At 41.4% G+C, this 14,681-nt stretch overlaps 1 protein-coding gene across 1 annotated transcript in view; it reads right to left on the bottom strand.

Annotated features, from left to right (window-relative positions):
• Positions 1-14,681, bottom strand: part of bmp2k (BMP2 inducible kinase) — a 68,128-nt gene that overhangs the window by 5,995 nt on the left and 47,452 nt on the right. Inside the window, exons 11-17 of the mRNA XM_071528089.1 lie at positions 14,376-14,570; positions 13,783-13,785; positions 13,561-13,695; positions 10,706-10,751; positions 10,486-10,636; positions 8,892-9,061; positions 8,301-8,414 (exon numbers count right to left, since the gene is read on the bottom strand). Of these exons, the coding sequence (XP_071384190.1) occupies positions 8,301-8,414; positions 8,892-9,061; positions 10,486-10,636; positions 10,706-10,751; positions 13,561-13,695; positions 13,783-13,785; positions 14,376-14,570 (814 nt within the window). The remainder of the gene's footprint in view (positions 1-8,300; positions 8,415-8,891; positions 9,062-10,485; positions 10,637-10,705; positions 10,752-13,560; positions 13,696-13,782; positions 13,786-14,375; positions 14,571-14,681) is intronic.

Below are 14,681 nucleotides of genomic sequence, written 5' to 3' on the forward strand. Positions count from 1 at the left end.
CAAGCAATGCCAGAGATTACTCCAAGCATTTAATATTCATTTCACAAGAAAACTCATATCTGCTGCCACTATTGAATTTGACTATTTTGAACATTTCATTCACTTTAACAGTGAATGATGTTATTAGTAGTTATTGATTTTATCACCCGAGTGTAATACAAATATAAAAATATCCCAAACTCCAAGTACTAGGGGTTCTTCAGGAGGGTTTCTAGGATCCACAGGGAGCCGATGAGCACCTTCAGGTTCCTCACTAGAAACAATAACTCTGTAGGTTCTTTGAGGAACCGACATGCAGTAGAGGTTCATGGAGGCACCATTAGGGTTCATGGAGCCTTTATAAGGGGGTTCTTCAAGGAACCATTGATGATCACCCTTAGCTTAAGAATGCCTAAAGGTTCCTTGACATCCCTTTATTTTTGGGGTGTATACCAGTGGTTCTCAACGTGGGGTCCGGGGACCACCAGGGGTCCAGGGGGTCCCCAGCAAACTGACACATTATTAAACTTCACCATTATTTAATTTACAATTAGTGAACACAATTAGAGAATGTAGAAGAATGACTGTTTTGATCATAGTTTCACTGTTTTCTCTCTACCTACAATACAGACAGTCATGGAATTCTGGACAAAATAATATCTAGCAATAAAAATATTCTCAGATTTGGGGCAGAGAGACAAAATCTCATCAAATGGGGGTCCGTGGCCCTAATGTGGACTGAATTAGGGGTCCTTGATATGAAAAAGGTTGAGAATCACTGGTGTATACAATCATTTTAAAGGAAGAATCCACTCTCAGATCCTCTCACACTGTTAGATCTCATCAATCCGTGATGTTCACTGCATTCCAGGAGATATTCTGTGATGAAGTGTTGTAATTTACCTTTTTTGGGTGAACCCACTTTCCCTCAACCTTTCTTGTCTACTTTCACATCAGTTAGAGATTTCATACATTTCCCAGAATGCCTTTTGACAACCTCCCCAGAGAAGGGGGCGTGAGCTTGTTGCTTTCAAACAAAGGTGGACATACGGGTGTAGAAATAGGTGTATTCATTCAGCTGTGTGTTTCATGGCTGCACCCCATACTCAAACCCCAACCTGTCTCTCTGCTGCAGTGCATTCTGGTCTCTCTCCTGCTCCTGTGGGTATGGGAGAAATTGGTCTCTCTCCTCTTCTACGATGGATTTCTCCCTGTATGATTGTTGAACGTCTCTCGGTGCAAAATGGCGGCCCTAGAAAGATGCCCTCGCTCTTTGATTCTGAGGGACTGACACCAAAACCTGACGTTTACCGCTGAGGTTTTAGATCGCTGAGACATTTGGAAAGTTATCTGCATGAATAAGAAAAATACACCAAACAACAAAATTGACCACCCAAATTTTCTCTAAGTGTTTCTCTCTAAGATTGTTCCTTTAAGTACCTGGTAGGACTGGATGGGGGCAGTATTCAGCAGATTAAAAAACAAAAGCCACCTACTACTGGTCTACCTTGAAAATGCATCCATGAGTTGAGGTAATGATATTCTAATGCTTCTACTTTAATTAAGCCGTCTTCAAATGAGTCATGCAAATCTGAGATGACACGGCATTAGACAGAAGGAACCAGTGAGGGATGCAATTCTAGATAATCAAACATTAACTAATTGTTTAGGTTTTCCAATCAAGCTCATTAACTAACAATTGGGTCCTTTTTGACAACAGCTTGGAGTAAAAACAGTCATATATAGCCAGAGAAAAATAGGTTAAATCTTCATATGAGCTATATGTATGAAAAAAGCTCACAAAACCATTAATAATCAATATCACCAATTACATGATGAATTCCATTTAGTACCTTCTGGGAGGTGTTTTAAAATGCCAAAGGCCAGTAAAAATGTTTTCAAAAAGGTCATTGGTCCCTAGTGCAGAAAAGATTTTAAACCAAAATCAACATATATATATATACTGCCTCTCTCCCCACTTTTATCACTAATTTAGAAATTTAGTGTCAAGAGCCATGGACTTGGGATTTACATAAACGTCCTTGCAATTTTGTTGAGGTGGGACAGCCGAGGCCTCGCCTGCACTGTATTCTGTTTTTACTGTCTGTGTTATTTACAAGGTCAGTATTGATCATCTTGTCTTGTTACAGGTGGTGAAGCCAAACACAAATTTCGTAATACTGTGAAATAACTTTAATGTCACTTCTTCCTGGTCTTAACGGCTGCATTACAGTAAAGTGATGCAATTTTCTGAATTTATCAGCCGGTTCTGGCTGAGAAAAATGACCAATGATTGGCTTTACCTGCTCATCATCTCCACATCACTTATTACTAATTACACATTACTGATTACTAATGATAATTGCTAATTACCTCCGCCAAGGAGGTTATGTTTTCGGTGCCGTTTGTTTGTTTGTCTGTCTGTTAGCAGTATTACAGAAAATCTACTGGCTCGATTTTCATGAAACTTGGTGGAAGGGTGTAGCATGGGCCAAGGAAGAACCCATTAAATTTTGGAGCGGATCCGGATCCGACTCACAAACAAGCAATAATAGCATGAACATCGGCGGAGGTCTGCGCTCTCCGAGTGCCCTTCTAGTTTTCAACATTTTCTTGTGTGTAAATATCTTATGAAAGCACGAACACTCATCCCCAAAATAGCGTCAAAATATCGCTAACGAGGTATTTGGTCTAAAATATTGTATTATTTGATTTTGTCAACATCACCCAGCCCCTTGTCAGGACTTTAACATGGACGGTGCAGGCAGCACCTTGGTTTTAGTGAAGCACAGAGTAGCTTTAATATTCCACACTCCTGTTTGTGGAGGGAAAACAGTGAACCCGGCACGGTCGGCACTACGGTGCGTTACGGTTTGTTTTGGTTGACTTTAGTTTGCTGAAGCGGTTTGGTTGCAGGACAGAGAACAGACAGAGACAGCCATGTAACAACAGGAACATCTTGCTCATGTGGAGTCGTGGTGGGAGACGCTAAGCCAGGACACACCACCTCCCCTCCTTTACCGCTACTTTAGAGAGCCATAAAAAAAGGAACCGAAAATGTGTATTGCTTTTGAACGTTTTTTTTATTTATCAGTAACATTCTATAAAGAAATACATTCACACTCACAGTATGATACAAGACCATTTACATAGTCTGTTGCAAAAACAGAAGATATTAGACAACTTATTCAGCTAAAGGTTGTATACTTTCTGCAGAAGTACCAGGAACTGCTGATATCTAGTACAACTAAAACTTGTTTATGAACAGCTGTGACATTCTTCAACCGACACTTCTAATGAACATAAATTAAAAAAATAAAATAAAAGTTCCCAAAGATTTAGTGATGTGATCCGGGGCCTCTACTGCCTCAGAATGATATAAAGCTGACAAAATGCTTAGAGAGGGGAAACCAAACCCCAAATAACAAAAAAAGAAAAAGGAACAGAGAACTTGCAAATGTAAACAACACAACATATTCAAAATCTATATTTGAAAAGCATTTACACGGTCTTAACCATCCCTCAAATGTTGGGATAATATTTCACGTTTTCTTGCACTTTAAAAAAACATAAAGTGCAATAAATGGCTCTGGTTGTCCCTTTCACCTTTTTTTTTTTTATATATATATATAACAAAAACATTGGCTTTGATGGTGCGCCTGTCCAAACTAGATCCATCCACCAATACGCATGAACAAGATGTTTCTGAGTATGGCTGTCTTACTAAATGAAAATGAAAAGAAACAAGCAAACGACAAAGGAACTGAATTGAGATGAAGTGCAGTTCATAGAGTCCCAGTAAAAACAAGCAGGCAGTGAAATGGGAGGAAAAAAACGACGTGGTACAGAGGGACCGGGACACACCTTTTCTTATCAACTATTCATTCCAAACTTACCTTTAGGCAAAGTACATGAATCTGGTTTGACCAGTTAGTACATCTGTACAAAAATGTGCATGTTTTATGTCTGTATGGATGACTAAGATGGGTAACTGTCTCACTTGCTGTACTAAGGCGTCACAATACCAGCACAGTGAGGGTTAGCAAGCATACAGCCCTTTAGGATTGTATGGTCCATGGATTAAAAAAACTTCAAAATGTTCGCCATTTTGAAGGGAATCACCTCCGCGCTCTGATCAAGCATTCCTCTCAGCGTACATTTTGCACCGTTTCCACTTTTACACTGTGTGCTGTTGGCCGGCTGTGTTCAACAGAGTCAAATTAACATGGTTTGGAGTAGGGCTGAACAATTAATCAAAATTTTATCGAAATCGCAATATGGCCTACTGCAATTTTCAAATCACAGGAGGCGCAATATTTGTTAAAGGCAAAATGTGTGTCAAAATACCATTTTTAATTAAATATTGTGGTGCTGCAGAGATGTCCTGGCCTACACATCATATTCTACAGACTTAAGAAAACATCTTTGTTTGGTACAGATCCCCGCAAAAATCACACCATAATCATTTTAATACGTTTTTCAATGAAAATGAGAATAATGATGTAAAAATTATCATTCCCTCTAATATCACGAATCATATCGCAATTGCAATATCAGTCAAAATAATCACAATTAGATATTTTTTCAAAGTCGTTCAGCCCTAGTTTGGAGTACCAAATGTTTATGAACGTCCTAAATTCACCAGCCACTATTTAACAATTCTTTTGGAATAGAATAAGACTGGTTACCTGTTACCGGTCAACAGCCAAACTTTACATCGGGAATTGGGGGAAATGATGTTCGATTCTACTAAATAACCACTAATTTCGCAGCAAAATGTAATCTGAGGAGAAAATGCTGTCCTTTCTCATCAATGTAAAAAAAAAAAACAAAGAGTCCTGTCAACATTGTTGGCCAGTCAAATAAAAATGCCACACAAAGGCACTTGTATATCTAAGCAAAAAGTTAAATGGCGGCCTAATTACTTCCAACATAAAGACTCGGAATGCTAAAAGAAAATGCTTATTAATTGCAATTGAAAGAGCATTTAAATTAAAAAAGTGCATTCAGACCGCAAGCAACTACACTGCTGTCAAATGACTGTTTTGACCCAGCTTGCTTGTTGTTAGTTGTAGCGCATATAAATGTTGCAGTGATACTAAATTGGAGTTTTAGTTCTACAAACATTTCTTAGAGGCAGAGCTGCTCTGGAAGCAGAGATAATCTGATTGGTTGACTTAAACCTCAGTGGGCGGAGCCAAAGAACCACATTTTTTTGGGGCTAAGATAGTTACCCCGACTTCTAGGAGTAATCAGCTTAAGGCAATATTTGATTTTATTATTATGTTTACATGGTTCAAAGTGATTTCTCTAATAACATGGATTCATTTCATAATCGGTGCACCACTCACTCCACTGCACTGTGCCATGTTGTTTAATTAGTAAATACAACATCCAGGTTACTGGCTGGTGACCAACATGCAGTTTGACAAGCCCACAGAAATCTAAGGTGTTTACATGCTCTAATGAATGGGGAAACTGAGCAGAAATTTAGACGTCTTATCAGGTTATAATTACACCGATTATAGCCTTATCCCAATTAAGACCAATTAAGATCATCAGATAAAGACATTTACATAAGAATTTCAATAGAGTATTGCTTTAACCAGGTTAAGATCAAATTATTAGTGTGCATGTAAATGTGCTCATTGCCATTTATATTTTTATTTATGTTTAGCTCCACTACGATGTCACCGCGTAAAATGACTTTCCAGCTAATCAACTATGTAGACTAATAATAAAACAAACAACACTAGCCATTTAGCCTCGTTAAGTGCTACAAGTCGACAATGTGAAAAACGGATTCTTAGACTCCGCCCACTGACGTTTAACGCAACCAGTGAGAATATTTCTGCCTCTGAAAAATGTTTGTATTACCAAAACTTCCAACAGGCGGGACACTTAGCAACACTAGCATGTGATTGCTTGCACGTGATCGTTTTGTGCTGCCAAATGACGACACGAGGCAACTGGTCAACATCGTCTATCGATTCTCTGATGGTAGAAAAATGAACGGACCGCTTCCTGCTAAAAAAAAACAGGCCGGTTTGTCAAGTTGCTCGCAGTGTGTATGCACAGGAAGAAGGGACGTGTAGCAACCAAAGAATCCCTTGAAACTGAAAAAAAGTCAACTGACACACTGATGGCACAGACACAGGAAGCTAATGGGCTGATCAAAAATTTGTTGCAAATTTTCTCATGCCAGCCTTTTGGAATGACACCCAGACCCAGCAGAGAGAGGGGTTTCCATGTTGGGCGTTACACTCAGTACAAAAGTCCTTTCGATCTGTTTGGTTTTGGTTATTTTTCTTTTTTTTTTTTGGTTGTTCCTCAAATTTAACTCAAATATAAATTGTATACTGAGTAAGTAACAAGTGAAGACAATGAAATATTTCCACACTTACATTCAAGTGTTTTGAGGGTTATATTGCATCGTTATCTTGCCATTTTCTAAGCTATACTGTAGCCACTGTACTTGCATTAAGCCTGTGTGTAAGGACACAAGAGATGGTTTCACTTTAGAAAAAAAAGACATTCTATTCTCCTTTCACTCTAAAAAATATCTAAGTGTTTTAGTGTCGATACCATTTATCATTAAATATATTCTATACGTTACAAATAGCATTTCTAAATTGCCTATCAAAACAGTTACCAATTCACATTTAAGGAGCAGGAAGTACATAGGCACAAAAGCTTATTGCTGCCACCAATGTAATATACGTAGTTAAGAGAAATACTGCACTTTCATATTCACATTTTTATACCAAGGTTATGATCTCTGATGGGGATAAACTGCATGCATTCTGATTGGTTAATTAAGCCTACATGAGCGCTAATAATCGAGTTTATATCGGGGTGGTTGTTGAAATTGGCCTCCGCAGTAAAGTGCATCTGAGGCTCCATCACAACTAAATAAAAACACTTTCGCAATTTTTTGAGGAATAATTGCATTGCAGTTTCAATGGCCAAGGGAGGACTGCGATATATCAATGTAAACAAATGGCAAAAAGCCATAGCATTGGAAGTTTCTTTTTCAATTGCAGATTATAAGTACCATGAATCCATCTGTCATTTCTGTTACAAAGATTCCTATCCTGTTCCTTGCTCTGACGGGTTTCTCATTAACCTCTTCTTCTTCTTCTTCTTCTTCTTCTACATATTGCTATCAGCGGCGACAGAACAACAGTTTCTTCCAGCTGCACTGCTGCAGGACTCGGAGAGTTGGAAAGTTTTGCTCTCATAACATAACAAATGCCATTTGGTGCACATTTTTTTTCCTCAAAAGCACATTACCATGAGCGCATACACTGTTAGCATGGCTGGTCCCAGTGGGAATCAAACCCCCAACCCCGGCAGTGATGGGGCCTCACTCTACCTGTTGATCTGCACAGGGACTGGAACCCCTAAACCCCCCTTAGTGCCTCGCTCTACCTGTTGATCTATACAGGAAACCCAACACACACCTTCCAACTAATAGATGTGAAAGTGTGTTGACTAATCGATCTTGTGGGTAAACGAGGCAGTTGGGAATAATCTAAGGATGCATCGATATATCACCAGATTATCGTTATTGGCCGATATCAACTTTAACAAGCAATATCGGGATTGGTCCAATATTATTTTTACTGCCAATATTTGGCTGATTGTGGAATTTGTTTTCTTTTTTGTGTGTCACTTAATAAAACTGTCAAATAAGCAACAGAGTTAAACTAACATGGTCTTTTGTTTAAAAACTACTTGATTATCTGAAGATAGGCATGTTTGAAAAGCTTAACTTGTCTTGCACCTGTATTTGTACTAAGATTTTTACAAAAATGCATATCGGTATCACGGATATGGGAGGGAAAATCTCAGGTATCGGCCTCAAAAAAAATCGGTGCATCCCTAGATTAATCACTACCAAACCCCGTATTACAAAAAAGCCAATTCACAAAGTGCTTTTAGCTGTTCCTCTGAGCCTCAACTCTGCACCGGCTAACTCCTCATATAAACCACATCTATCCAAAAAAAGCAGTGATCTTTATTCATCTCATAACACTTCAACAGAAGCACAACTAACTGCCTACCTGACCATGGAACAGAAAACAAAACAAAACAAAATATATGACTGACCATTGGTTTTTTGGCCCCACTTTGGGGGTTTGTGTGGCATAGGAGTTCCTAACAGAAGTCAGGTAGGTACAGAAGAGGAGGACAGGGGGGAGGAGGCCAAAGCTGGGGGAGGGAGGGAGGGAGGGAGGGAGGGGAGGGGGGGCAGAGAAGGGGGAGGTGGCTCCACAGTGTTGGGTCCTCACGGTAGAGACTCCTTTAAGACTTGCCTGCGCTGGCCACGAACGGGACGGAGCCGAACAGGTCCTCAGGTGGGAGGGGCTTGGCGGCGGAGGCGGCAGACGGTCGGTCCGTTTCCACGCTGGCCGTTCTCTCCACCGGCTTGTCTGGAAATAGAGGAGCGAAGACGGAAGCTAATTAGACGTCTGCATCCGTGACAGGATCCCAAATGTTTTCATGTCAACCCCTGAATACATAAAGATACAGTCCATTTGTAAAGATGGATTAACGGCAAAGGATTTGTAAAGATGATTCCTTGCAGAAATCTGATCTTTAATTGTGTCAATAGCAAATGCTTATTTAGAATGGAAATTTTACCATTTATGGAAATAATAGCAGACACAGCCAGCTTTTAACATGCAACTTTTCAAATTACTAATCATTACTAAACCAAACAGAACCTTTTTTTTTTTGACCCGTTGCACACCTAATACGCACTTATGACAATATGAAAAAGACGAGGGAGCGGAAATAAATCTGTTGACTTCTTCAGAGGACAGCCTACATAAAAATATCCACTTTTCAAAAAACAAAGGTTCACTAGTAAGCGGTTCAGTGAGGAAGTGAGGAAAGCGGCCACTTGCTTGCTCTGAGCATGTCGAACTCGCGGTCGATCAGCTCCTCCTCGGTCATCTTGGAGAAGTTGTCCTCTCCGAAGGGGTTCCAGCCCGACATGTCGGGGGGGTTGCTGACTGTACTGTTGCAGGTCTGGGAGGGCGGGGTCATCCCGTCTGTGCCGAGCAGAGGGTTTCTACTGCGGAGAGAGAACGACAACGACACCCTGTCCTGGTTAGAGCGAGGCTTCAGAACACACTGCTGTCACACTGTTGGCAAAGTAGTTTGGCTGCAGGATTATGGCTATAGTTAAAATCCAGCAAGGCAAGTCCAGGGAAAAGTCCTGTGATTTAGGAGGTTTGTCTCAGGTGTGTGGGCTCAGAAATCATAAACAAACAGAATCCAACAAGAACTTTCACACTGATAAAAAGAAGAAATCCAAAAAACTTTGACTGATATTTAAAACTGCAAAAGTTATTGCACTTTTGAACCTTATGTAAATAAGGTCAGTCCTTGTTTTGCTTCAGTTGGCCTCTTTTGGATTTTTTAAATCAGTGTGTGAGTTCTTGTTGGCTGTTTTTAAAATGAAAATCCCAAATATTATACTAAATTTTGGGTTCTCTTGATAATTCAAGGAACAAAATTATTTTATTGCACTTTATGCAGCTTATATCAACAATAAACTATTTACAGTGGGCATTCTAAAGGAAATTAAATGTAATGTTTCACTATTACCAAACGGCATAATTGTGGAAAACTAATATCACGATACACATTCATAGCGTAAGCAGATTCATAGCAAAGCAGAAAAATGTATTGTAGCTTTCTATGTGAGAGAGATCACTGTGCTACCTAATCGAATAATACATAATTCACATCCTGGGCTGGGTATCAAACAATGACACTTTAATCCTATACAGATTTAGGAGTCGATATTTGTTCTAAAGGCATCAACAGTATTAGCTTTTAAAAAAGCTTTAAAATGTTTAAATCTGAGAACTCAATGAGAATGAATGAGAACTAAATTTTTTGTTGAGGAATGCAACCATGATGCCACAGATGAATTTTAAACAAAAAAATCCTGTATTGCATAATGAAACCTTTTCAAAAACAGCACTGCTTTAATGCTTGATTTGTAGGGATGGGATGATATATCGAAATGTATTGTATCCCACTCCAAAAATTTGAAAATACGTTATCATGGGGCAGAAAAATAAATTGCGATGTTAGCTGCATTTTATTCTGCTGTAATAATCACAAATCACAATTTGTCAAGCTCTCCATCCAAATTATATTATTTGCTCTTTGTAATGACATTTTTAAATTGTTGTTTACATTCTAGCAGCCAATGGCATCGCTAGAAAGATTTCTGTCTCAGAAATAAACAGAATTCTGCACAGTCAGACTTTGGTGTCACTTAACTTTTATTTATTACATTGCATCGCGGTTGTATTGAACCCCATATTGGGTATTGAATCGTGAGATGAGCATATCCTCCCGTCACTATTGATTTGGTATTGATTTTAGAGACATCCACCTGTGAATTACTCTGCCAGAAACTGTCCAGGTTACGATGGTGATGGCAGTGCTGGAGGGGGTGGAGGGGGTGTTAGGGGATATTACCTGGGGTTAGTGAAGGGGGGGTCCACAGGAGAGGCCCCCCCCATCGGGCCACTCCCTGCCCCGGTCCCAGCCCCGGGCGTGGTCGCATTATAGGAACCCAGGGGGATCTGGAACTCAAGAGGGGAGGTGAGATAGGGGAGAGGCTGCTGAGCGGGGAGGTGCTGCTGCTGATGTGGATGTTGATGATGTTGTTGATGCTGTTGCTGTTGTTGTTGTTGTTGTTGTTGCTGTTGCTGCTGGACAAAAGCCTGTTGGTACTGGTGCAGCTGTTAGGGAAGGAAGAGAGGGAGAAAAGGAGGAAGGGAATGAGGGAAGGACCACTGATATCATGGCGCACAATGATGACAACGAGATGATGAAATGCTGTTAGACACCGATTCTGGATTGGAAAGCTGGGGAAACGGTGGAGGAGGAGGAGGGGGGGTGGGGTGGGGGGGGATGCAAGTCACCCAAGTTGTGGCAAATGTCAGTATGTGTAGGAAACCATACTGAACTCTGCCATGATACTGCACCAGGGTCTGAAGTTAACGCCCACCAAGCGCCACACGCCGGTAAAATCTGTCTTTAGCGAATAAACTTGACTTCCCTTCCAGTTCATTTTCTTCTTCTTCTTCCCCCTGTATCTAAACTCCCATTGGCTGTTGCCAGTGTCACTCTCAGATTTCAGTCTTGGTGAGCTGTTTGAAACATGTTCTGGTCTTGAACCCGTTCACACTGCAGGATCAGATTCAAATCTGTGTTAGAATCCGTGTTAAAATCGGCTAGTTTTGAACTTTAACTTTACTGGTAACGGACCCATTTAACAGAGCTTGTTGCTTGTGCATATGAACCATTTTGGCCAGTAGAAATTATTCTTGGCATGTAATATTCTTTTTCAGTTTACCAGTCCTTGGCAAGTGAGCCAAAAAGTTAATTTCGGACACTGCTTCACACTTGACGAACTGACCATATCACTCCTGTTCTGGCGTCTTTACAGAGGCTCTCTGTTACAGAACTGAACTTCAAAATCCTCCTGCTTAGTTATCAAGCTTTGCACGATGTCACTCTGCTTCACACTCCTGTCCACATACACTGTGGTTGCCTGATATCAGACAGAATTGTCAACTCGTTACACTCCATTTCCATCTTCAGTCTGACATTGCCTCCACTCTAACCGATTTCCGTGGGGGAGGGGGATTCGATTTTCCCTAACCAATCACTAGCGACCGACGTATCCGCCTGAATCTAACGTCATTTTAAGTCGACACTGATGCGTAGCCATGACAACACCAGAGACGGTTCAGAAAGTATAGAGCATCTTTGACAACATGGAGCGAAGTAAAAACAAAGTATTTCGGATTTCAAAGTAATTGGAACTTTTAATCGATTTAGAACAGCCTCGATAGCAGCGTCTATCTTGTCTATAGCGGTCGCCATTGTTGTTATTACTCCTCCTTGGTTAGTCCCACCCGTGGCGCTGATTGGCTAATCGTTAGTCCCCCCCCAGCGCTCATTGGACCGATCATTTTTCAACCGAGAAACCGCTGTTTCATGTCACGATGCCAGACCAGAATCAGTCAACTCAGTGGAGTGGGCGGATTCAAAGGTCTGGACCCAGGCAAACACTGTGGCTGAGTGTGGAGAAGCCTTTCCTCAAAGCATCAGGTCAGCTGAATCAGTCAAAACTTTAAAAACTCATCTTAAAACCTATTTCTATTCATCTGCCTTTCTCTGTTTGACATGTTCTTTTATGCTCTATTGCTCTTATTTCATGCTTTTTACCATGCTCTTATTTTTCTTGCGTCTTAATTTTGCTGTTGATGTTCTACGCTCTGCCTCCTTTCTCCATTTCCCGCTATTTGGTAAAGCACTTTAGTACACACTGATTGTGTTTTTAAAGCAGTAAATAAAGTTGACTTGATGCCATCGGAGCACATTTCAAGTTTGCCGTTGCTCCCCGGCCCTCCTCCATCACAACAAGCAGCAGCTGTACGCTGGCCAAGGGAGCGGTGGTTTCCTAACCGCTCGCCGGGCGTCCCGGGAGTGAGAGGGAGTAAGTGGAGAGAGAGGTGCTCTCTCCCCCTGCTGCAAATTGCTTCATATGTCACGACGCGACGCAGAGGAAACCGCTCGATTTCACCCTCTGTTCGATCCCCTCGTGGCTTTGCTCAGACCAGATTGCCTCTGAAATTAAACAGATGGTAGGCGTTCTCTGGGAAACAAGCTAAAAATTACACCGCCTTAACGCTGGGTATTTGGAGGACCTGTGTTTGCATGTATTTTGATGCGGTAGGTACGTAAATGCCGGTCTTAAGGATATTTGGACAGAGTTAATGGGAAGTTCGAGCGTCTGCTTCCAACACTGCTTGGCACAGAAGTGAGGTGACTCCGCTGAAGAAGACTGGGTGCCAGTGTTTGGAACAGTAGTCTAGAGAGGGCAGTTTCAGGCCATTCTGACATATAATGAAATCCCCAGCTCTTTAGCCAGCGTGTTATTTCACACTGAGTGTCCATGTGTTTTGCTGTCATTTGCTCAAGCTATGTCCTATTTATTTTTTTGCCTCTTCTGCTCCAAAATCCCTCTATGATTTATAGTTGCAAAGCCCCTCAACAGCTTGGATGGGCTTGAACATGAACAAGAATACACTACCAGTCAAGTCAGAAGTTTGGACACATATATTTTCCACATTTTTGAATAATAGTAAAGACATCAAAACTTATTATTATTATGCAGTGACCAAAAAACTATCTTATATTTTAGATTCTTTAAAGTAGCGGCCCTTTGCCTTGATGGAAAGGCAAAGGCTTTGGAAAGAAATTCATACATACGATCAACTTCACTATTTATATATGTCCAAGAAACAATTTTCAAGCATTTAAGCATAAGCCTTTAGATCAAAATGGCTTAAAGAGAACATTCAATCAGGTGTGTCCAAACTTTTGAATGGTAGTGTATATTCGATTTAGTGGATGCTTTTATCCAAAGATCCTTGAGTGCATGTGTTTTTTTAGCATGGCTAGGCAAACGTTTGGTTCAGGAATCGAACTCCAAACCCCGGCAGCATTAGTGCCATGCTCATACTTCAGGGAACTCACCATGGCTGCGTACTGAGCCTGGGCCTGAGCCACCTGCTGCTGGTACATCGGCTGCATCATCATCTGCTGCTGCTGCTGGAGCATGGCCTGCTGCTGCTGCTGCAGCTGGAGGGACTGCTGCACAGCCTGTTGGTACTGAGGAGGAGGAGGAGGAGGAGGAGGAGGAGGAGGACATGTTCGAGGGTTAAAGGTCAAGGTTCAAGGCTTTATGATGCTCTGCACCTGCTCCATCCCATTTTCTTTGCCGGGACTCAAACTGTGTGTGTATTTTATTGTGATTATCTCTCAAAATAAATTCTCCGACTGCATACATGGTGTTAAGTACAATGGTACTCAACTCAAGTCACAATTTAAATTGCTCGAGACTTGACTTGATGCATGAAGAGAAGATTTGAGACTTGACTTGGGTTCTGGTGACTTGGGACTTGACTTTGACTTGTACTTTGATGACTTGAAAAGGTTTCTAAAGTCTTGACAAAAGATCTGTTTTCTGAATTTGTATGGAATGATTGAATTTATTGAAGCTGAAACTGATTACAGAAATCAAACTTGATTGGACTTGGTGTTCTACATTTAGACTTGAGACTTAACATTAATGACATGGACCCGACTTGGTAATATTCATTTAGTCCCAAGACTTGAGACTGACTTGGGACTTGAGCAACGTTGACTTGGTCACACCTCTGCTGGAAAAAGATCAAAACTTTGTCCAAAAGTGCAGCAGCAGTTCAGCACACATGCAGTAAAGAGTGTGACTTCTACATCACTGTGTGTGTGTGTGTGTGTGTGTGTGTGTGTCAGAGTGCTGTTCCTACCTGGAGGTATTGGAGTTGCTGTGCGTTGGCGTGTTGTTGCTGTACTGCTTGTTGCTGCTGTTGCTGTTGGTGGTGATGTTGTTGCTGCTGCTGCAGCTGCTGCAGACGCAGGTCTCCAGGCTGCAGCTGCTGCAGGACTCGGTGCTGCTGGCTGCTGGCCGGGGGCTGCGGCTGCGGCTGCGGCTGTGGCTGCGGCTGCGGCTGCGGCTGTATGGCCGGCTGTCCGGAGCCTGGGGTCGGAGCTGGGAGGACACACACGGATTAAATATTTATCGATTTGAGCACTAAATCAGCAAACAAGCAAGC

This window comes from Centroberyx affinis, unplaced genomic scaffold (assembly GCF_046629955.1).
Source record: "Centroberyx affinis isolate AG114_WGS23_722 - 3 ecotype Tasmania unplaced genomic scaffold, CSIRO-AGI_Caff_v1 ptg001616l_1, whole genome shotgun sequence".
Classification (NCBI taxonomy): Eukaryota; Metazoa; Chordata; class Actinopteri; order Beryciformes; family Berycidae; genus Centroberyx; species Centroberyx affinis.